This window comes from Remersonia thermophila, chromosome 2 (genome assembly GCF_042764415.1).
Source record: "Remersonia thermophila strain ATCC 22073 chromosome 2, whole genome shotgun sequence".
Classification (NCBI taxonomy): domain Eukaryota; kingdom Fungi; phylum Ascomycota; class Sordariomycetes; order Sordariales; family Chaetomiaceae; genus Remersonia; species Remersonia thermophila.
The window spans coordinates 238,474-260,915 of record NC_092218.1 but is presented as its reverse complement, the minus strand read 5'-3'; the positions used below and the strand labels follow the sequence as shown (position 1 = coordinate 260,915).

The following is a 22,442-nucleotide window of genomic DNA, read 5'->3' as shown; positions in this document are numbered from 1 at the left end:
CTTAACGACTCGTCTAGCCCTAGCTATTCACGATACATAAAAGATCCCGCGGTGGGTCGCCAATATCTCTCCAGGAGATGCTGTGATATACTATGTTTGGTTGTTTTCACCCCTTTCTTCTTTCCCTTTTTTTTTTTCTTTTCTCTCGCCAGCCGATCAGAACAACTCAGCAGCTATTACTTGGCCTCCTCGGTGCCGGCGTAGACAAACCCCGGGGGGTCCTTTATCCAGCCTGTGCGATAGTCATCCGGCAGCTCCTCGATCTCATACTGCACATACCTGTGTCGAGGCATACCCTGTGGCGGCTCCGTCGAGCGGGACCTGCCACCCGTCGCGTGCCGGTGGTTGTTGTTGGCACCACTAGACCGCGGCGGGCAGTATTCGTAGTCACGGCCACGGTCACGGCCGTGGGTCCTCGACTCCTGGTTCCGACTGCGCGGCTCCTGGCTCGGCTGAACGTAATAATAGTACACGTACTCACCATGGCACCTGCGGTCGGGGCAAGGGTCAGGCTGGGGTGGATGCCGAGCGGAGGTCCGAGACGGACGCGACGAGCGCGGAGGAGAGGATGGAGGGCGTGGCGGCGGAGGGTTCGCACGCCGCGTCGAGCTCCGGGCCCGGTGCAAGGGGCGGGGAGCAGGAGGGGGAGAAGGCGACCGAGGCCGCGGCCGCGGCCGCGGCGGTGGCGGCGATGGTGGCGGCGGCGGAGGAGGAGGAGGAGGAGGATCGGCATAGCGGCGCGAGCTCCTGCTCCTACGCGACGGGCGCGGAGGAGGGGAAGGCTCACGCCGTAAATGCAAGTCCCGCATCAGACGCTCCATCTCGCCCTGGATGCGGATCGCCTCGGCTTCCAGATCCCTGCGGCGGCTCCGGGACGAATAGGGGTTGGTCCAAACGGGATCATCAAAAAACGGGTCAAGGAAAGGGTCAGCGCGGCGCGAACGAGACCTGCCGCTCCTATCGTGATGACCCATTGTTCGATGATGTTTTGGTCGGTCAGGAAACAGCGTTTCTTTGCGACAAGTGTCGTGGGAGAGCACGTATAGCCCACACGGAATCGGAGGATGCAAGCTGGTCTATTTGTACCTCTCCTGCCACAACAGCATCGTGGCGTTGAGCTGCATTGTTGCGTTGCGACGCACAGGTGCTGTTCGAGAAGGGACTTTGGACAAGGCCATTGTATTATTTACAAGGAAATTGTTCGTCGGGTATCGACACGGTTCGTCAGCCAAGATAACAAAGAAAGCAGACGCGGTCCAGCAAACTCTGGATAGCCAAACCAACAACCCACAAAGAAGACGGCGACTCGTGGCAGCAAGACTTTTTAGTTCTTGGCCTTGCCTCTCCTTTTCCTGGCGCCCTCGGCGGCCGAGCCAGCCTCGTGCTTCTCCAGCTCCTCCACCTCCTGTTTCACCTCCACAAGCTCCTCCGAGCTCCTGCTGGCGGCGTCATCCGCAGCATTCTCCTTGGCAGCGGCGGCACGCGCGCCCAGCACCTCGGCCACGATCCGCTTCCCCTCGTCAATCTCGCCGTTGGGGGCGCCGCAAGCCATGCACTTCCACATGCCCAACTCCGAGAGGGACTTGGTGCCCGGGGGGGCCTGGCCGTTGACCAGGCGGCAACGGGCGCAGATCAGGGCGATCCGGTTCTTGGCCGCCGTCTCGTCCTCGCCGAGCAGCATGTCGAGGATGCGATCGTACCAGCGGGGCTCAACCGGGGCCGCGGAAGGATACGGGATGTAGGCGTGGGGCGGCTTGCCGTCAAAGGCATTCGGGGCAAACTCTGCCGGGCCGGCCATGTCGGCGTGCTGGGGGACGGCGGGGACGGGGGTGACGGGGCGGCTGAGCGGGTGCGGCTGCGCGGGGTTCGGGCCCAGCGTGGGCGGGTGCTGGATGTTGGCAGTGGGCGGGGGCGGCATGTTGATGCGGCTCGGAAGGCCTTGATGCTTTGCCTTGACCGGCGCCGCCTTGTCATCATCAGGCGCTCCTCCCTCCTCCGTCGGCTTGGGCCCTGGCTTGTTCCGAGACTCGCCGCCGTACTTCTCCAGCAGCTCGAGGGTCGAGTCGTACTTTGTGGCGTCCTTGAGCTTTTGGATGGTCTTTGCGCGCTCTTCCTGGTGCTCCTTGAGGCGGGCGCCCAGGCGCTCGATGCGGTACTCGTAGAAGGCGGTGATGCTCGCGCGGACGAGGGTGATGAGGACGGGGCCGCCGGCCATGCCGGTCCATTCCATGGGGCCCATGCTCTTCCACCCCACGACCAAGAGCTCGACGATGCCGTACACCAGGTAGGCTATTACGAGGTAGAGGGTGGCAAGCGCCTTCATGCGTCGGGACCGCGTCCGGGTCTGGTCGAGGCGGGCTTGGGTCGAGGTGATCTTGGTCGCGAGCCCGGAAAGCGCCTTTTCGAAGGAGGCGGGAGACTGGTCATCCCTCTGCAGAAAAGCCAAAGCTGTCAGCGAAACGGAACCACAGCGCTCACCGCGGCGCATAGCAGCCCGGTGGGTTACGTACACCCCAAGGCCAAAACGAAACCATCTTGGCGAAGCTTTGGCGAAGGTGAGGTGGTGCGAAAATAGGATATGCGACAAGGAAGGCGAGAAGAGAAGTTGGGGAAAGATGAGACGAGGCTTGGGGAAAAGAGGAAAAAAAAAAAGAAAAAAAAAGAGGGCAGCAAAGAGAGCGGAGGAAAAGAAGTCAAGAAAAAGAAAAAAAGGATTGGGTTGAGCCTGTTTGGCCGGGCAGGTTGCGTTTGCTTGTTGGCTGCCCAGCCAGCGACGACGGGATTGCTTGGGTTGGTGGGATGGCAAGATGGTTGAAGATTGGATCGAATGAACTCCCCCCAAAAGAGGCCAGCCAGGAAAGTGGACAGCGCACGGTGACCTCATATGCTCCTTAGAGGGATAACGTTGGTTACCGCCTACCGGATAGGGCTATGCTGCGGTATATACTGTATACAACGATGTCTCATCCCATTTCCCTCCGGATTGGGCGTTTCACCGCACCAAGGTAGGGTTCCAAGACATGCATGCAGCTGAGTCCAGAGTTCCCAGTGGTTCGTAATTTTTTTTTTTTTTTTTTTTTTTTACCTTTTCTGCTCCTCGACAACAAAGATCCGGGACCATGCCACTGAAGTCAAGGTTGATTTCATACGCAGTATATTGGAGCCTTAATCGGGGCGGGCACTGCACTAACGAAGTGCTCTACGGTGTATGTACATGGCCCTGCCCGGGCTCTCGTAGGTCTCTGGGGTTCTGCATCTTGGCAGCCTACATACTGCGTATGTACTGTGTAGAGCCAGGGTTCAACAGGGTGTGCCTGTGCAGGGTGCAGGGTGCAGGGTCCAGGGCCCCAGGGTCCAAGGCGGGAGGTGCAGTACGGAGTATCGAACGTTACTGTATTGCGTCCCGCAGCCTCAAGAGAGAGAGCGGGCATCATCCATGAAGGCCCAGGATGGGGCTCAGGCAAAGCCAAAGACGCAACGTTAACCTCCCCCCAAACAACCAACCCGAGCAGCTTCCCTTTCACGCTTTCACAGAGCGTCGGCTTTTTTGGAGATGCTTCATTGACCCAGCCATCATTCCAGGAAGCAGGGCCGTTTGTCCTTTTTGTCGTTTGCCGTGCCTTCGTGAGCTGCAGACACCACCTTGCATCTGCATCGACGCGCGGCTGCTGACGGAGCCCAAAGGCGCTCCAAGGCCACCCAAGAGAACAAACGTCGTGGGATCAACCGGCCACCTCAGCTTGACCGACGGACGCCGCAACCATGTTATCGGTACGAGCATCTCCCGAATTGGCCTGGCAAACCCCCGTCTGCGTATACGCTGCAGCACCGCTAACACGGCGCAGAGAATCAAGGGGGCCATCGACCGGACCATCGCCGAGGAGCAGGCGAGGCAGCGGGCGCTCCTCGAGGCGAGGCAGCAACAACAAGCGCAGCAGACGCGAGGCACCAGCGCCACCAGGAGATCGCGTTCATCCAGCACCGCCGGCGGTCAATCGCCCGCCCGCCGGCCCCGGCCAACAAAGAAGCCCAGCCAGGACCTGAGCGCGAATAACGGCGACGTTTCCGCAAACCCCGATCCCGCCGTCTTCGAGGCCGCCTTCGCCCTCGACGATACCGACGACACCATAGTTCCTTCGAGAGCCTCTACGCCGTCCGCCCTCGACAAGGACGCCACGTCGACCGATTCCGGCAAGCAGAGCGCACAGAGCGGCGCCACCTCCCCTCCCGACGCACCCGTGCCCTCCAGCAGCGAAAAGCCTTCCAAGGATGCATCGGACCAGGCCGCCACCCATGTCCCGGCTGCCAAACCCGTGTCGGAGCTGCCGCCCGAGGTGCGGGCGCGGCTACGCAAGCTCGAAAAGCTCGAAAAGACCTACCCGGGTTTGCACTCCCCTTCCCTTCGGCTCGACGTGGGCTTTCTGGCCTCTGGGAAATCCTCCTCTCGACTAACACAGGACAGAACTGTTACGCTCCTACCGGATCGCCCACAGCCGCGCGACGTCCATCGAGCCGTTTGAGCGGGCGCTCAAGGAAAACACGCCCCTGACCTCCATCCGGGACCCCGAAGCCCTGATCGAGTACCTGAACCAAATCAAGCTCAAGGGAGACATGGTCATGGAGGAGCTGAAGCGCGTCACGGCCGAAAAGGACACGTACAAAAAGAAGGCGGAAGAGGCCGAGAAAGGGCTGGCGGCGCTCCAGGAGGAGCTGGCCGCTGCCAAGGCGGCCCAAGAAAAGGCCTCGGCCTCCGACAAGGACGACTCCAAGCCCCCCGACGAGCCCAAGGCGGCGCCCAAGGAAAGGCCGGCCGAGGGCGGCGCCGGCGAGGATATCTTCTCTTACGACGAGGAGGTCCCCCAGCTCCAGGCCGAGCTGAGCAAGAAGACAGACGAGGTCGAGAAGCTGCAGGCCGAAGTCAAGAACCTCAAGGACGAGCTGGCCCTGGCCAAGGAGCACAGCGCCGGCCTGGTGGAAAGCCTCGAAAACACGGCCAGGGAGCTGAGCGAGACGCGCGACGCGGCCGCCGTCAAGGCCTCGCTCGAGACGCAGCTTGAGGCCCGCAACACCGAGATCGCCGCCCTCACGGAACGCCTAGAGAAGGCGCAGTCCAAGCTCAAGGACGTGGAAGCGCAGATGGAAAAGGCAAAGGCGGAAGCAGCCGAATCGGTCAAGGAGAAGACGAGCCAGCTGGCCGCCTCGTCATCCCGGAACAAGGAGCTCGAGGAAGAGCTCCAGTCGGTCGGCCAAGCCAAGGCGGCCCTGGACAAGAAGATCAAGGAGCTGTCGTCCGAGATCGACACCCTCAAGAAGGCCAAGGCGGAGGACACAGCCCGCATCGAGGACCTCACCAAGAAGCTCCAAAGGCCCGTCACGCCTGCCCCTGCAGCCACCCCAACCCCGGCTCAGCAGACCCCGGCATCCACGCCTGGCGGCGCCGGGGCCGGCGGCGGTAAGAAGAAGAACAAGAAGAAGAAGAAGGGAGGCGCTGGAGCCGCCGCCGCCGCCGCCGCCGCTGAGCCGGCTCCAAGCGAGGCCTCGACAGCCGACCAGCCGCCCTTGTCGCCCGTGGACGATGTTTCCAACGCGGAGCTGCAGCTGGAACTGGCTCGTCTCCGCGAGGAGCTGGCCGAGAAAGACCAGCGGATCGAGCGGCTGTCGAGGCAGCGCAAGACGGAGGAGGACCTCCGCGAGGAGATTGAAAACCTCCAGGAGAACCTGATGTTCATTGGGAACGACCATGTCGAGGCTAAAGATCGGATCAAGACGCTCGAGGCCGAGAAGAAGGCCCTGAAGGAGCGCATCGCCGAGCTGGAGAGCGAGCTGGCGGCCGCGTCGTCGTCGGCCAAGGGCAACACCGAGCTGCAGAGCGAGTACGAGGCCCTCCAGGCGGAGCTCGACAGCCTGAAGATGAAGTCGTCGACGCTGCAGTCCGACCTCGCCGCGGCGCAGCAGCTCGCCCAGACGCGGTACAAGGACCTCGCGGAGCTGCGCGAGGTGCTGCAAAAGGCCCAGCCCGAGCTCAAGAGCCTGCGGCAGGACTCGGCGGCGCTCAAGACGGCGCGGGAGGAGCTCGCCACCAAGGCGGCCGAGCTCCGCGGCCTCGAGGCGCGCGAGAAGGAGCTCAAGGCGGAGGTGGTGCGGGCGCAGCGCATCTCGGCGGACCGCGAGGCCGAGATCAAGACGCTGCAGGAGAAGATCGCGCAGGAAACCAACGCGCGGCTGAAGCTCGAGGACGAGAAGCGGGCCGCCGGGCGCGACCTGCGCCGGTCCGAGGCCGAGAAGATTGAGATGTCGGCGCGCGAGGAGAAGGCGACGCGCGAGCTGCAAAAGGTGCAGGAGGAAGCGGCCAGGCTGCGGCCCCGCATCCGGGAGCTCGAGGACGAGGCGGCCAGGCTCGGGCGCGAGCACGACGCGCTCCGCGAGGAGGTGGAGCTCAAGACGAGCCAGTACAGCAACGCCCAGTCGCTGCTGAGCAGCATGCGCGACCAGACGGCCGAGCTCAGCATCCAGCTCAAGGAGTCGCAGGCGCAGTGCGAGTCGCTCGACGAGGAGCTGGCCGAGGCGCGCCGCATGCTGGGCGAGCGCACGCGCGAGGCCGAGACGATGCGCCGCCTGCTGGCCGACGTGGACGAGCGCGCCGACGCCAAGGTCCGCGAGATGCGGGCCCGCATGGACGCGGCCATCGAGGAGCGCGACCGGCTGGAGGACGAGTCGTCGGCGCTGGCCCGGCGGAGGGCGCGGGAGACGGAGGAGCTCAAGCAGCGCGCCAAGGACCTGGAGAGGGAGGTCAAGGCGCTGACGCAGGAGCGGGACGAGCTCGAGGCGCGCGAGCGCGAGTGGAAGCGCCGGCGCGAGGAGCTCGAGGCGGTCGAGAAGCGCGCCGAGGACGAGGTGGCCGAGGTGCGGGCCGCGGCGGCCAGCTTGCGGGCCACCCTCGACGGGTCCGAGCAGCAGGCCCGGGAGGCGGAGAAGCGAAACGCCGAGCTGCGCCGCGCCCTGGACGACTACCGGGTGCGGTACGACAAGCTGGCGCGCGAGGCCAAGGCGCTGCAGGCCGGCTGGCGGCCGGCGGGGCCCCCGCGGCGTCCGGGAGGAGCTCGATCGACTCGACGCGGTCGGGCAGCTTCTCGGGCGCGAGCGGCTCGCTGCTGCAGCATCAGCACCAGCAAGCGGCGGCCAGCCCGGATGCCATGTACCTCAAGACGATCCTGCTGCAGTTCCTGGAGCAGAAGGATAACAAGCTGAGGGCGCAGCTGGTGCCGGTGCTGGGGAAGCTGCTCAAGTTCGACAAGTGAGTGGGCCGGGGTTTTTTTTTTTTTTTTTTTTTTTTTTTTTTTTTTTTTTTTTTTTTTTTTTTGGTTTCGTCTGCTACCTTGGTTTACTCTTTGCTAACGGATGTGTTTTTTTTTTTTTGTTTGCAGAAACGACGAACAAAAGTGGCTCGCCGCGATCCAGCACATCAGCACCAGGTAACACGGGCAGCAACGGGCAGCAACGGGCAGCAACAAGCAGCATGGGTAGCGTTCAGGAGTGTACTATAGTGTACGACGCTTGGGGAGGAGGTGCTGTAGGCGAGAGGCGAGGGGAGGAAAGCCTGCGTGTATCTTTAACACCTATAGCAGCGCCGGTCGGTCGGTCGGTCGGTCGGTCGGTCGGCCGGTCTTGACGCTTCGCTGCAGGCGGTACGAGGCACGATCCTACAGTGTAGCACGTGTCTTGACGCTTATACGAAGAAAGTGAATGCGATAGCCAGCGTTCCTGCGTCGGCCCGCGCCAGCCAGGTCACGATGTTTGACAAGGCCGATGTCTCATGCCGGTATCCTCGAGTGATTGCCCATTCTTTTGTTTTCTTTTGGGGGGGGACCCATGATGAGGTGACTGGGCGATACCATGGGGTACTACTTGATTCAGCACACGGTCCACATCCACCTGGCTGGCGCTTGGTGGATGATAGGAAACACAATGATGACCCGGGCGCATCCGTCGACGCGAACCCGGCGACCCGGCGACCTGCGCCGAGAACCGCAATGCAATACGGCGACGCGCCAAAGCATGGAACCGTCCTCCGTGGATGGAGGCAGCTGAGGCATTTGAGGCATTTGACACCGCCTTGCTGCCTTGTTGCAACGTTGGTGGATTGCGTCCCTGCAGCGTCGCCGAGCTGAAACGAGGTTCAGGACGGAGCCGGCCTTGCCGTGGTGGTGATTTCGGGGTGGCGTTCGACCTGACGGCCGCCGCCGAGCGAGGGGTCGAACCCACAAACGAACCGAACGGCCTTTGGCGCTTCTACCGCCGTCCCGGTCTCCCGGTCCCGTCCAGGGACGTCCTGTGTGTGTGTGGCACCTACGTCACCGTCACCTTGTATGAGACGTCCGCCCGCCCAGGCCAGCACCGGCCCAGCCGCGGCGTCAACGGACAGAGTAATATCCAGTCAAGAACGAATCCCAACGCAGCACTTACACCGTACCAAGGTACGCTCCACCGCTAACAGCATCTACGAGATCAACCAACCAGGATCTGGATAGCGCGCCGTCCAAGAAGATTGGTGGATATGATACGGGACATGAATCATCCATCATGACTTACGCAGAGCAGCTCCCGGTCCCGGCTCTCCAGTCGGGCGAAAAAACACACCCGAAGGCATCGCCAACCCACCACGTCAGGCCCGTGCTAGCCAGGTACTAGTAATTGACGACGGGCACTTGGATCCATCCATCCATCCATCCATCCATCCATCCATCGCCCCGTATCGTTGGGGAAAGGGACGCGGGACGCGGGGAGACAGCCCGGACGAGAGCGCGCTTCCGTCGGGGAGCTCCTATCGCTGCGTGCGGAGCCATCCGGCCTGCCCTGGGCCCCGCGTCCAATGGACAGGATAGGACGAGACGGCCGGTGTCCAGGAAAGGTTGGGGGTCAGCTCGCAGCTCGCAGCTCGCAGCTCTTTGGCTCTCCTCGCCCCCACCGCCACCAGCTCCCCGCACCAGCTCCCGTCTTGTGCTGGGGTGCGTTCTGTCGGGTGCAGGTGTTTGTATCGGCGTCGGCGTCGGTGCCGGTGCAGGTGCAGGTGCAGTGCAGGTGCAGGTGCAGGTGTACTATAGGTGCAGGAGACAGGGAGTGTCTTGCACCTCCAGGGCGGATGGTGGAGATGCAAGAGGGGTGGATGGCGGACGTGAGTGGACGTCAGCGACCCAAGCAAAACCGTTATCTTATCTCTTTATCGGACGCCACGGTCAAGGCCCGGGGTTGAACGTTAATAACGATTCACTGGCCAGTTACCTGAGCCGTCGCGTGGTGGGCCCACCTCCCCCCCGCCGTCCGGGGTGCAGCGCGCGGGAACCGAGGCTCGATGTTTCGCCGGTGGATTTGCAGGTTTTTTCTTGGCGTTTGGCTGCAAGATATCGACGCTCGACGGCATTCCTTGGGTTGGAAATGGCATCAGGGTTTGGGAGGAGGACAACAGCCGTCTGCTACATGATGCTACATGATGAACTTGGGGATGACCCATGTCTCTCAAGGAAGCCGCTCCAAGTCGGCTCCCTTCTTCTTTTTTTTTTCTCTTTTTCCGCTTTGTTACCGTGCAGGTACCTACCGACCGGTAACTTCACCTCAAAGCACCTATCGCGAGGTGCCCACCCGCCAACGTTTGGTGCCATTTTAGCAGACTCCTCACCGTTGAAGAAGAGAGGGTTCCGTGGGTGATGTCAGGCCAATGAACATCTGATTTTTCTGCGAGCCGAACGGGTGGGCTGGGCGGCGCCGCTAGCTTTGGCAGCGTGCTGTGCTGGCGATAAACGATACACTATCGCTAGCACTGACACGCGCCGACACACCTCAGGCCACCCCACGGGACAGAAAATCCCAGACGGCGACGGATCCTGCAGGAAGGATGGATGGATTTTGGCACCCATGATGGATGCAGGTGGAGTGGTAAATCCGAGACACAAAGAAAAAGACAGAGAGTACAGAGAGAGAGTACAGAGAGAGAGACAGAGAGAGAGAGAGAGAGAGAGAGAGACCTGGAGAGACGGGGAAGCGTGTTGAGGAGGCGAGGAAGCCGTCCGAACCGATGCCACCGCAGCGTCACCTAGTCGTAAACCATGGATTCGGCACCACGACGACGTGACATCCCGCCGTCTCGTCCAGCCAACAGTTGCGGAACGAAACTCCCTTGGGTTTGGGGGGGGACCGACCCGACCCGATCTGGGTGGTTTCCCAAAACTCGGGCCGCTCAAAGAGAGATAAGGAGATTGCTCTTTTTTTTTCTCTCTCGTCTTTTTCAGGACCAATTTTTTGTGTCGTCCACCAGCCTTGCCCGCCCCCCTTGCGACTCACAACCAAGTTTCCCCCCGGGTCACGCCGGTCCCGGGTTACGCCGCTTTTCTCTTGCATCCACCCCCCCGGTCCCCGGCCAGTCACCCACCAAAATCCCCGATCTTCCTAGAATCGCGAGAAACCTTTAAAGAGGCCATGGGCCCTCGGTAACAGGGTCTCGCGTGTGGTGGAAAGTTTCCCGGGCTTCTCTCCGGCCGAGACCGCACGCGCGCTCCCTGCCGACTCGCTCGCCTTTCTTTTCTCTCCTCTCTCTTACATCCAGTCCTTGCAAGGGAGAAAGAGGCGACCAACAACACCACAAAGAAAAAAAATGGGCTGGATCGATAACACCAACCGGCGCATCGCCGCCGGGCCAATTGGCCGTTGGTTCCAACTGGACGGTAGCGGACATGTGAGTTGACCATGTTTGTTTCCGTCCGCGTCGAGAAAACGCAGGGACCCCGAGCCCTATGCTGACGTCCATACAGCCCAAGGAGAGGAAGGGATCGTATTTTCTCACCGAGCTCCGAGCCGGCCTTGCGACCTTCTTCGCCATGGCGTACGTTTTGCTCTGATGCTGTTCATGACGGTTTTCTCTCTCTCTCTCTCTTTCTTTCTTTCTTTCTTTCTCCCAAGAGAGGGCGTGTCGCCCTCTCCGGGTGGGGGAGAGAGAAAGGGAAGGGAGCCAACAAGCTGTGAAGCTGACTCTTGTCCTCGGCGTTCAGCTACATCATTGCCGTCAACGCTAGCATCGTGGCCGACAGCGGTGGCACCTGCGAATGCAACGGCCCGGATCTCTGCGCCAACGACACCGAGTACCTCCTCTGCAAGTCCGAGATCAAGCGGGACCTCGTCACCGCCACCGCCGCCATCTCGGCCCTGGGCACCTTCTTCATGGGCCTCCTCGCCAACCTGTACGTCGGAAAAGCCCCGGCGGCAAGCTGGAGGAACAAAGAAGAAAACAAACAAAAAAAGCTAACGTCATTTCTTACGCAGCCCCGTCGGCATCGCCCCCGGCATGGGGCTCAACGCCTACTTCGCCTACACCGTCGTCGGCTTCCACGGCTCCGGCAAGGTCCCTTTCGAGGTCGCCCTCACCTCCATCTTCATCGAGGGCTTCATCTTCTTCGCCCTCGCCCTGCTCGGCCTGCGCCAGTGGCTGGCCCGCATCATTCCCCGCTGCATCAAGCTGGCCACGAGCGTCGGCATCGGCCTCTTCCTGACGCTTATCGGTCTCACGTACGCCGAGGGCATCGGCCTCGTGGTCGGCGGCACGTCGGTCCCCACCGCCCTGGCCGGCTGCCCGCCCGAGTACCGCGACGAGCTCGGCCAGTGCCCGGACAGCCAAAAGATGCGCAACCCGACCATGTGGATCGGCATCTTTTGCGGCGGCGTCCTGACCGCCCTGCTGCTGCTCTACCGCGTCAAGGGCGCCATCATCGCCGGCATCCTGCTCGTCTCCGCCATCTCGTGGCCCCGCAACACCCCCGTCACCTACTTCCCCTACACCCCGGTCGGCGACAGCATGTTCGACTTCTTCAAGAAGGTGGTCGACTTCCACCCCATCACCCGCACCCTCGACGTCCAGCGCTGGGACATTGGCGGCTACGGCGGCCAGTTCGGCCTCGCCCTCGTCACCTTCCTCTACGTCGACATCCTCGACTGCACCGGCACCCTGTACTCGATGGCTCGCTACGCCAACCTCGTCGACCCCGTCACCCAGGACTTTGAGGGTTCCACCCTTGCGTACGCGTCTCCCCTTGCCTTTTCTTTCTCCCCTGGGCTTGGCTAACTCTTCGTCTCGCAGGTACATGGTCGACTCGCTCACCATCTCCATCGGCGCCATCTTCGGCACCCCGCCCGTGACCGCCTTCGTCGAGTCCGGCGCCGGCATCGGCGAGGGCGGCAAGACGGGCCTGACGGCCATCTCGACGGGCCTGTGCTTCTTCATCTCCATCTTCTTCGCCCCGATCTTCGCCTCCATCCCCCCCTGGGCCACCGGCTGCGTCCTCATCCTCGTCGGCTCCATGATGGCCCAGGCCGTCGTCGAGATCAACTGGCAGTACATGGGCGACGCCATCCCGGCCTTTGTCACCATCGCCCTCATGCCCTTCACCTACTCCATCGCCGACGGCCTCATCGCCGGCATCTGCCTGTACATGCTCATCAACTCGCTCGTCTGGCTCATCGAGAAGGCCAGCGGCGGCCGGATCGTGCCCCCCAACAAGGAGCTCAAGGACCCCTGGACCTGGCGCATCGAGGGCGGCTTCGCGCCCACCTGGATGCGCAAGATCGCCAGCGGCGACTGGAGGTTCTGGAAGCCCACGCCCGCCCCGATCCCCGCCGTCGCCGCCGAGGCGCCGGCCGAAAAGGTGTCGTCCGAGAGGGACGTGCCCGTGGGCAGCGTGGCGGAGAAGCAGGCTTGAAGGAAGAGGAAAGGACGTGTGCGTGCGTGTGGAACCGGATACGATGATGATACCCCGCGTGAAATGGATGGTCCTCTCTCTGTCTCTCTGGGAAGTTGGAGGAACGACCATGACGCAGTTGCGTTGAATTACCCAGGGGATTTCGGGTACGAAAGGATTCTTTTTTTTTTCTCAACAGCAATCGTTGTGTTGCTTGATTTGGGACGTCGTCTGGGTCTTTTTTTTTTTTTTTTTTCGGATGCCAATGTCTTCTGGTTCCGGGGTTCGGGAATGCTGCGTTACGTCTTGAGTTGCCTCTCTCTCTCTCTCTCTTTTCGGTAATACACCTTATTCCTCCTCTTTTTTATTTGAGAATTGACTGAACTTGGGGAAAAGGACGCGCAAGACGTCTACACCAGCAGCGACGCTTTCCAGAGGTGGCATCCACCGAACCTTTCTGTGCGTTTGGTAATCAATTCACCTTGAATTCACCAAGGATTTTCTATCTCCGATACATCCCGGAAACGTGAGCCTTTCGTGGTTCAGAGACCGATGATGTAGCCGCTCCGTGATGTTTCGGTGACGGAGCTCGAGCGTCCCAATCAGGAAAGTCTGCCGGGTGTAAGTCCTATCAGGAGGGTCGCGGCCTAGTAGATGGCTTTTTCCTTTTTTGCCCGCAAGTATCATGACAACGGATTGCGCACAACAGTAAGAAACAAAATGGGCGGTGGTAATTGAAGGTATGCAAACACGAATGGCTTCACCCCCTTCGCTCCTTGGCCAGACCACGGAAATGGACCATGTGCTCCGCAGAACAGAGGGCACCGGCGGTAGCATGCTCACGAGTGGGTAAAGTGGCCAACGTCATCAGGCCCTCTCCGTATATTAAACGTGCAACCGACATACCGTTTACCTACCACCCGGTAGTATGCTCGGTAACTGACCGACCTTGAACCCACCACCATAACAACCCATGGAGGATGGAGTTGGTTTCGGGGGGCGGTTCAAATAATTAGTCGACAGCACGCCGCCCCCCCCCCCCCCCCCCTTTCTGCGTAGCTCACCTCCACCTACACACTACATACACAACCCACCGCCGACCGAAGCTCGCTCGCTCGCTCGCCAGCCTTTGCACAAGCAAAATCGCCATGGCCTCCCGCCTCGCGTCGTCTACGCTGGGCCTTTCGGCCCTTGTCCACCTCCTCCTCCCCCTCGCCCCCTTCCCCCTGCCCGTCAACGCCGCACCCGCACCCGCGCTTCCACCCGCCTCCGCTTCCGCCCGGGCGCCGCAACCCTCGTCGGAGCCGTCGTGCGACCCGGACCCCTGCGGCACCCGGTTCGGGCTCGCCGACATCTCCACCACATGCTGGCAAGGCACGCTGTACTGCTTCGCGAGCAGCATCGTGTCCATCCCCATCGGCGGGTGCGACCAGTGGTGCCCGCCCCCGCCGCCGCCGCCGGCCGAGGGCTGCAAGCCGGACCCGTGCCCCGAGGCGCTCCAGGGGACGGGATGGCCCGCCGAGCTCTTTGTGCCCTATTGCTGGCAGGGCGGGCTGTACTGCACCGTCAACGGCATGCTCACGTTCCCTGCGGGCAAGTGCGAGGAGTGGTGCCAGCCTGAGCCGGAGAAGCCCAAGGGGTGTCCGTGAAGAAGAAGAAGAGGAGGAGGAATAACAAGAAGAAGAAGAGGAAGAAGAGGGTGTGAGGGATGGGAGGAGAAGTGGTCAAGGAGGGTCGTGGTGGCGGTGGAGAGTAGGGGGCTTTGAAAAGAAGGAAGAAAAGAAAGGTCATGGAGGAGCTGAATCGACGTATCAGAATTGACAGCCTCGACAATGGATAGGCGGCATTGGCTTGGGCCTGTCTATGGTGCTTTGTTCTCACCCGATGAAGGGATGCATGTCCTCCTCCGATACAACCCGTCCTCCGAGGAACCGACGCATGAAACCTTGGAGCCCGCTCTGCTGGTGCGGAGATGCAGCCGTCCTCTCCTCCCAGGACCTTTCCTATTCCCTTCCCCAAAGCAGACAGCCGCCGCAACAGCCCCGACGAAGTACCAGTTGGTGCAACGAAAGGACGAAACCCGGTAGTTCCGGTTCGAGATGGACGGCGAGACCGCCGCTCGGAGGTCGTTGATCCTGATCAGATCGTCGAAATAGTTGTACGCGATCAACTCGGCGCCCTCGCAATCTCCGTGCCTGAACGGGGGCGTCAGCTCACACCGCTACAAACGCCGCCGCGTCACACATGCATAGCATCGCTTGAGCATGCGGGAAAAAAAAAAAAAAACCAAACCGCGACGTAAGCGTACTGGAAGAAGCGGCACCCGTGGAACGCGAGAACGTGAAAGCTGCTGATCTGGTCGTTCCATCCAGACGGGAAGTTGACTACGCAGTAGATGATTCTACCGGTCAGCCCTCTCCTTCGGCGTCACGTCTCGTCGTTTTTGCAAGTCCACAAGACGGCAAAGGAGGCGAGGGAGGACAAGCATACGGCATGTCGCGATGGGCCCTCCCAAGAAGGCGCAGTGGACGCCGAAAACGTCCTTGCAAAACCCGACCTTGGCGATGCCGGCTACCCTGGCCGACGATGCGAGGGAATCCGGATGCGCCTGGACGCCATGCCCATCTCGACAGCATCCGGGCAACAACGAGTGCTGCTGCGGAGCAAAGGAGGAGGAGGGGGAGGAGGAGGGAGGGAGGTTGTCGGTCTGTGCCGCGGCATTGGCGATATTGGGGGCGACGGCCGGCGTGGTGTCCAAGTCGTGCGGAGTCCACGGTCCCAACGCTCCACCACGCCCACGTTTCCTGCCGCTGCTGCACGGTGCTTTTCTTTCCGGCCTGTCTGTCTTCTGCATGCAGTGCTGTCGCCTATATCCGTTGCTGCGACGTCGGCAAGCCGCCCTGCACCGCAGCATTGGGGGCGGCAGGCCAGGGCTGAGCTGAAAGCAAGGCTGTCCTACCGCAAGATGTAGGTCGCCTCTCGCGCAGCTTGGCAGCGTCCCCCGTGGCAAACCCCCTTTTCAAGGATTGATGTGAGGGGGTTGAGGTTCAGAAGGCGTTGTCCCTTGTGACTGGGCTACGGTCAACCCTGGACAAGCGTGTGGTAGGACTAGGCGTGTAAGAGCGAGAGATAGAGAGAGAGAGATAGATAGATAGAGATAGATAGATAGATAGATAGAGAGAGAGAGAGAGAGAGAGAGAGAGAGTTCGGTCAGTTATCCTTGACGGTTGACTAGATATCAGGTAGGTTACAGGGCGTCCTATCCATGGTAATTACATCTATGCCCTTGTTTCGTTCACCAAGCCCCTCTTAGACCTCTCTGCCCTCCTGGACCCAAGCCACCAAGCTAGGCACACGAAGTTACCAGTTCGTACACCGAAACGACGAAATCTGATCATTCCAGTTCGCCAGCGACGCCGAGCTGGCTTTTGTGAGGTCGTCGAGTCGGAGCACCGTACCGCGGATGTGGTTGTAAGCGACCAGCTCTGAACCGCTGCAACCTCCGTCCCTGCGGGATGAGAAATCAACAATCAGCATCTCGTCTCCCCTGGGCATCACGACGGTCTCGAGAGGGCGAGGGAAGGAGGGTCGGCAACATACCTGAAAAAGCGGCAGCCATGCTTCTCCAGGACGTGGATGCTGCTGATCTTGTCGTTCCAGTCGTTCGGGAGGTTCACCAACATGCCGGCCAGTCAGTCAGCCTGCCTGCTCATCTTTGAGCGGTGTGCCGTGCGGTTCGTGCGGTCACCCGGTGCTTCCACGGCATCGGAGGGAACCTCGATTTGTTCGGCAACGAGATGAGAGGGAAAGGGGGGGAAAGGAGGGGGAGGGGACGGGGGCTGAACGTACGGCAGGTCGCCTTCGGCCCTCCAAAGATCTGGCAGTTCAAGCCAAAGGCATCCTTGCAGAGGCCGGCCTTGGCAACGCCGTCTTCCCTCGCCGACGACGAGTAGATTATGGCGGTGACGGCGGCCGATGCCCCGTCAAGGCCGAGGGCAAGGAGCGCCGCGGAAGCGTACGTGAGGAAGCGCATGGTGGCGGGAGGAACGACGAGAGCATAGGCAAAGAACCAAACCGCAAAGAAATCCGAGAGCCTATTCAAAAGTCTCTTCTCTCTGTGCTGCTCGAGAAGGGAACGAGACGCCGCCAACCTGCGAGGCTCGCCCCTTATTTATACTACTCAAGAACCCCAATGACCTTGCCCATGTCGCCCCTCCAGCCCCCAACTCCAAGCCCAAGCCGTGTGATTGATCTTTTGCTTACAGGTTACGTTCATGCGAAATCCCAGCAGCTTGTCCTTCGTATGCGAAGTGATGGTGGAGCGACATCGCAGGGGACGACGGCTCCAGGTGGCATTCCAACCTAGACATAGGGTCTTAGCTGACAAGCACAAGGTCCGCAAATACAAAGAAAGGCCGTTGAGCGAGAAAGTTGTCAGCCTTGTGGCCAGGCCACCCTGTACCGTCGCATTGGGGGCGGCGGTGCCAAGTCGAGGAGCTCTGCCTGGCTCCGAGATGGCTCGGAGCATAGCGAGGCGACTGGCACAAGAGAGAAGGACAGGAGAGGGCGTCCGCCGTCGGCCCGGAGCTGACCGTGCTGACGTTCCAAAGTACGGATCAGAGACGCTCGAGAGGCCACCCGACGACGATGGACGGGGGGGTGAAATAGAGATCACCATGCCGCAGGTTGCCTCGTCGGGGTACCTACGCAGTCACTCCAGGCAGCAGCATCAAGGTATAGTAGGAAGAAGACCCGTGATGCTACCTACCACCAAATGCCAATGCTATCGAGGTGGGTAACTACCTGTTGAGCAGATGCGGAGCATGAGTCGAGTTGAAAACATCATGCGAGCGAGCTACGCTGGGTAAGAGTAAATAAATAAATAAATGCTTGCAGGGTGATAACATGGGATCGCAAGGTAAGATGTGGCTCACGGCTGCTTCACACAAATTTGGACGCAAGGCACGAGTGAACACGAGCAAAACACACACACACACACACACACACACACACACACACATACACGTCACAGTCTCGTCGAACCGAACCAAGTCCAGGATAAAACAACAAGCTCGTCCGTCAATTCTCAAATAGACTGATACGGTACAGGAGCTACAAAATGTGGGAAAGGTCCGCCCCAGAAAGCAACAGAATCTTTCCCAGACCAACCCAGAATGCACCGTTTTCGCCGTGGTCTCACCCCGCCCCGTCCGCCAAACCAGCCAGCCAGCCCAATAGGTAGGTGTTCATTCATACACAAAAAGGTTACGAAAATCGTCGCTTCTTGAGCGCGGTAGTAGTAGTGGTGATGATGCTCTCGGCTTCCCGGGAGCGCTTTTGAGATACTTTCAAGACGTACTTTGTGGTTGTCGTCGTCTTGTTCATGGTTGGTGTCGGCGTCTTGAGGACAAGGGCCGTTCCGGGCTTTGGGGAATCAGAAGCCTTGGTGTCCTTCTTGACCTGGTTGCGGATCTCTAGTCTCCGCTCTTCGACTCGGAGGACCCACAAGAGCGTGAGAAGAGCCTCCGTGGACGGCAGGGCGGCTCCTTGGAGCCAGCCTGTCGACCCGCGACGGGACAGCGGGCGCGGCGCGTCTCCGCTAGCCGGCGCCGCCGCCGAGCCGTCGGCTCCCGAAACCCGGTCGACCGCAAATGCCTCAGTTGACGCCAACCGCAATACCGCCATCGTCGCATCCATCAAGGGACGCGCCAGAGTGGGGCTGCAGGTAAGGATCTTCCGAAGGGTGCGGAGTCTCAGGGTCGAGGAGGGACGAGTCTGCGACGGGGCGGCCGTAGAGAGGCTGTGCCTGCTGCTCGGCGCAGGGGTCGGTGATGAACTCGTTGATGTCGAAGTCGGTCGTGAAGGTGAACGGTACGGCGTCGTCACCAGCCAGATGATCGTATTCAAGATCGCTGGAGTTGGGGGAAGCGAGGAGCCCGCTCTCAAGGAGATAGCGATCTGCGTCAAGGGCCTCTGGCATGCAGAAATCGCCGCCGAGGTGGCCGCCAGCAGGAACTGGAGCTGGAGGAGGAACAGGTGCACCGGGTGCAGGGCCTGCTGCGACACCTTCTGCCACGGCGAGGCCGGGGCTTCCGCCGACCGACACTGCAGGTCAGGGCACAACATCTCTGCAGGATGTTGTGTCGCGTCGGGGGAAGCACCGGCCGGAGCCGTGGCGGTGGTGGCGGTCGCAGCGGGGGCCGCAGCCGGAGCCGGTTGGCTCGGCTGCTCCTCGGCCGCCTCGGGGATCGGGTTCAGGCCCGGCGAGAGGGATGCCGGGTTCACCGTCTTGTTGGCGTTGAAGGGTTCCGGGGGGGCCAGGCCGTTGATGGCCGTGTTTTGGCCGCCCTGGGAGGCGAAGAGCTGCTGCGACAGCGTGAGGGCCGCCTGGCGAAGCCCGTCGAAGGACGCCGAGCTCGCGACGCTGGGGTTCTGCCGGATCTTTTGCAGCTCTTCGAGAAGGGTCAGGTTGACCTGTTGCAATTGGATGACGGCGGCCTCGAGCTGCTTGTTCCGGCGCTCGAGACCCTCCACCTCCAGGCGCTTCCGCTCGCGCGATGACTGGGCGGCGCGGCGGTTACGAAGAACACGCTCTACGCGGCGCTGCTCCTTCTCGTCTTCTGTCTTGGCACGTTTCCTGGAAGAAGAGGACCCGGTCAGCCTTGTGCGGGGATGGGGAACGCAACCGTCGGCGGCTCATAGCAACATACCTTGGCGGGAGGTTGGTCTTTGGTTCTGGGAGCACCTGGCCCCAAGACTTCCTCTTCTTGACCGGCTTCTTCTCCGCCTCGGAGGTGGGGGCGGGTGGTGGCGGCGCCGTGAGGGCCGTCTGCGTGAGCGCCGTGATGCCGGCGGCGAGCATGGAGAGATCGGAGGGGAGGCCGGAAGCGAGGGCGGGGGTGAGAGAGGGGGTGAGGGAAGGGGTCATGGTCGAGGAGGACATGGACGGCGCCGGGGAGGGTTGCGAGTCGCCGCACGTGGAAGCGGGTGGGGACAGGACGTCGAGCGGGTTGATGGTGCTCGCGGGCGACGCGCTGAACAGAGAAGGGTACATCTCGTCAGGCGCCGAGAGCATGGACTCGGCCGGAGAGCCCTCGAACTTGACGGCCGGCGACGGGGCGCCGCTCCAAGCCGGGATCTCGGACATTGCGGATGCCGAAGCGGTCGCCGCAATGGACGAAGGGTTCCGAGGTAAATGGCGATGGTGGTGGTAGTGGTGGTGATGATTGTTGTTGTTGTTCCTGTCGTTGTCGTTGTCGTGGGAGCACGGTTCCCAAGAGCCTCGAACCTCTAATATGGAGTGCAACCCAAGGTGCTAAGATGGGATTACGCAAACCATGACGGGCTCCATCAGTGAGTCAGCCAGCGAAGGTGACTCTGCGGCTCGGGAGCGTGGAGTAAAGGAGGAGGACACGCTGGCTTCTTGCAGCTACACGGGGATCAAAGAGGCAAACGCTGGAGGAGGACGGGGGGCTCAAGGCATCTTTATGTTCTGGACACGTATGCGCCAGGGGCGAGATGCCTGAGGCAATAAGGCATCCAGGGAGGGCCCCGGAGGGCCCCACGTGTTCCTTGATTGGCTCAAGTTGCCTTCCCTCCGAAGGCTGCGACACCCGAAGTCCCAACTAGGTAACCCCCCAAGCGGCGCCTCTGGTTCCTCCCACGGATCCACCCCGGATCCATCCCCCCCGGCCCCCCGCCCCTCCCCCCTGATTGCCCTGAGGTCCCTGATTGCTGAATCAAGCACTAAGTGGGCAGACCTCCGCCCTTGGGTCCCTCTGCACGCTGTCCAAGCTGCATGCATCAACGACGTGGAAATCCAGCAATGGATCGCGATGGATTCCATGGAATCAACAAACGGGATGAACGCGAGCCCTTGGGTCTTTGTGTGGGATTCCGAGGCCCCTTCCAACGTTTCTCTTTGTTGACCCTCGGACCGCCAACCTGGAAGTCAGGGTTCCCGTTGGCTGAGATGCTTACTCGCTCCGCCTCTCTTCGGGTTTCCCCCCAGCGACGCAGCTCATGACCGAGTGTCATGTTATTGTACGAAAGCCCTCTCCCGGGTCCTGATTACGAGAAAGTTGGGGAGGAGGGGAGCACCGCATCCAGTCGGCCGGCCTCTCGCCCAGCTCCGCTCTCTGGCAATGGCAGACCCAGCGGGCACGTCGACGGGGCTCCCATTGCCGTGATCCACCGCGAGCTCCGTCGTCGGGTGTGGCTTTCTCGTGCGCTTCCGGTGCCGCGCAGGCGTTGCCGCTGCCTACCAAAGCCAGCATTGATTTTCGTTGCGTTGTGTGCAATAATAATAATAATAATACTGACTCCCACAACCATGATTTCGCGGCCCGGTGCGATTTGGAAATTAGGGAATATTGAGTCGGCTCGAGTCAACCAGCCCATTTCGCGCAACGGTTCTCGGCTCTACTGGATCGGTTCAACAGCCCTCCTCCCTGTTTGGCAGGCCGCATCACACCTCAATCTATCTCGGAAGCCGGAGGAAAATGCTGGGCGCCGTCCCCAGCGTCGCGTCTCCCCCGGTGCGCCCTCGCGGCTGAATTCCCCAGACCCATCCTCCCCGGATTGGCGTCGCATCCATCCAGCGTCTGCCGTTGACATGGCGCTCTTGCACTCTCCGAGTGCAACCGGCTCCGCGCGGCCCCGGATTTTGATCAATCTAGAACGCGTTGCCATCCGGTATTGTCACGGCCCGCCCGGGGGCGACAAGGTGAAGGACCTAGCCGCGAACCCTGGGCGGGGTTGAACCTTCACCAGGGCGTGTTCCTCCATGGCTCTCCTCATGGAAGCACGTACCCCAAGGCATGCGGGACGAGCAATCCGGAGCACGGCGTAGCAGCCGACGCCCGGCCGCTGGAAACCGAAGAGTGCTTCCCAATGTCCCAACGTGCCGAATTGAGAGCGGCTGAAGGGCGGTTCCTCGTGGTGTGCGGCCAACCCTTCAGCCTCTCCGCACCTGCGCCATCGACCGGAGGCCGAGAGCTGAGACGTCGGGACACACACGAAAACGCACCCCCAATACTTTGTCCATGTCTATTTTTGTACTCCGGCGGCGTCTGAACAGCCCGACGTCGGGAAGGGGCAGACAAAACACAAACACATCTTTGTTGCATACACATTGCACACGCAATCATGATCGAGATGGTGTGGTGGCGGTTGAGAGCCGGACGGGTGGGCTTGACGGCCTCTCCGGCTTGACGGCTTGACGATGCAACCTCCTTCTGGAGCGAAAATCTGGGGAAGACAGAAGCGGCAAAGGGGCGATGCCAAGCGGTGCTCCGGGCGCCTTCTGGATTCTTCCGTCGGCCGATCGGTGACGGTTCCCGAGCAACCAACCAACCCCCTCGCCCCAGACCAGAGCAGGGCGCCCATCTTGGCAACACGTGCGCCGAGACCCTGAGCGCACAAAACGGTTTTTGGGATCTTGCAGCGACCAGAGAAAAAGCAACCGCGGCGGTTGGTCTTGGAGCCGTCCACGTGTACGCAGTACGCAGTAACTATGTAGTTGCACTTATCAGGCTCGCCGCCCCCCCTCCCCTTTTCTTCCTCCCAAACCATCAACCGACCCAGATCCGACTTCAATTCCATGGGGGGGAGCTGATGAGAAATGTCGTTATCTTTTGCGTGCCCACCTTCCTGACGCGAGAAAGAGCACGGTCGCTGGATCGGGCAGCCAAGACGGCATCTGGGACGTGGGGCCCTCCGACT

At 61.2% G+C, this 22,442-nt stretch overlaps 5 protein-coding genes across 5 annotated transcripts; 2 read left to right on the top strand and 3 right to left on the bottom strand.

Annotated features, from left to right (window-relative positions):
- Window positions 1-1,324: 1,324 nt before the first annotated feature.
- On the bottom strand, window positions 1,325-2,534 carry VTJ83DRAFT_1529 (uncharacterized protein; the record flags this gene model as incomplete). The annotated part of the gene is made up of 2 exons (XM_071007698.1): window positions 1,325-2,431; window positions 2,511-2,534. 2 exons carry the CDS (start codon window positions 2,532-2,534, stop codon window positions 1,325-1,327), a joined length of 1,131 nt encoding a protein of 376 aa, XP_070868069.1.
- Window positions 2,535-3,762: 1,228 nt separating this feature from the next.
- On the top strand, window positions 3,763-7,476 carry VTJ83DRAFT_1528 (uncharacterized protein; the record flags this gene model as incomplete). Its single annotated transcript, XM_071007697.1, has 5 exons — window positions 3,763-3,771; window positions 3,846-4,383; window positions 4,463-7,019; window positions 7,127-7,294; window positions 7,425-7,476. 5 exons carry the CDS (start codon window positions 3,763-3,765, stop codon window positions 7,474-7,476), a joined length of 3,324 nt encoding a protein of 1,107 aa, XP_070868068.1.
- A 3,169-nt stretch (window positions 7,477-10,645) lies between these two features.
- VTJ83DRAFT_1527 (uncharacterized protein) lies at window positions 10,646-12,740 on the top strand (the record flags this gene model as incomplete). The annotated part of the gene is made up of 5 exons (XM_071007696.1): window positions 10,646-10,726; window positions 10,803-10,873; window positions 11,040-11,228; window positions 11,311-12,060; window positions 12,122-12,740. 5 exons carry the CDS (start codon window positions 10,646-10,648, stop codon window positions 12,738-12,740), a joined length of 1,710 nt encoding a protein of 569 aa, XP_070868067.1.
- Window positions 12,741-16,079: 3,339 nt separating this feature from the next.
- Window positions 16,080-16,402, bottom strand: VTJ83DRAFT_1526 (uncharacterized protein; the record flags this gene model as incomplete). Its single annotated transcript, XM_071007695.1, has 2 exons — window positions 16,080-16,227; window positions 16,320-16,402. 2 exons carry the CDS (start codon window positions 16,400-16,402, stop codon window positions 16,080-16,082), a joined length of 231 nt encoding a protein of 76 aa, XP_070868066.1.
- Window positions 16,403-17,984: 1,582 nt separating this feature from the next.
- Window positions 17,985-19,866, bottom strand: VTJ83DRAFT_1525 (uncharacterized protein; the record flags this gene model as incomplete). Its single annotated transcript, XM_071007694.1, has 2 exons — window positions 17,985-19,356; window positions 19,430-19,866. The coding sequence occupies 2 exons, from the start codon at window positions 19,864-19,866 to the stop codon at window positions 17,985-17,987; spliced, it is 1,809 nt and encodes a 602-aa protein (XP_070868065.1).
- Window positions 19,867-22,442: the final 2,576 nt, after the last annotated feature.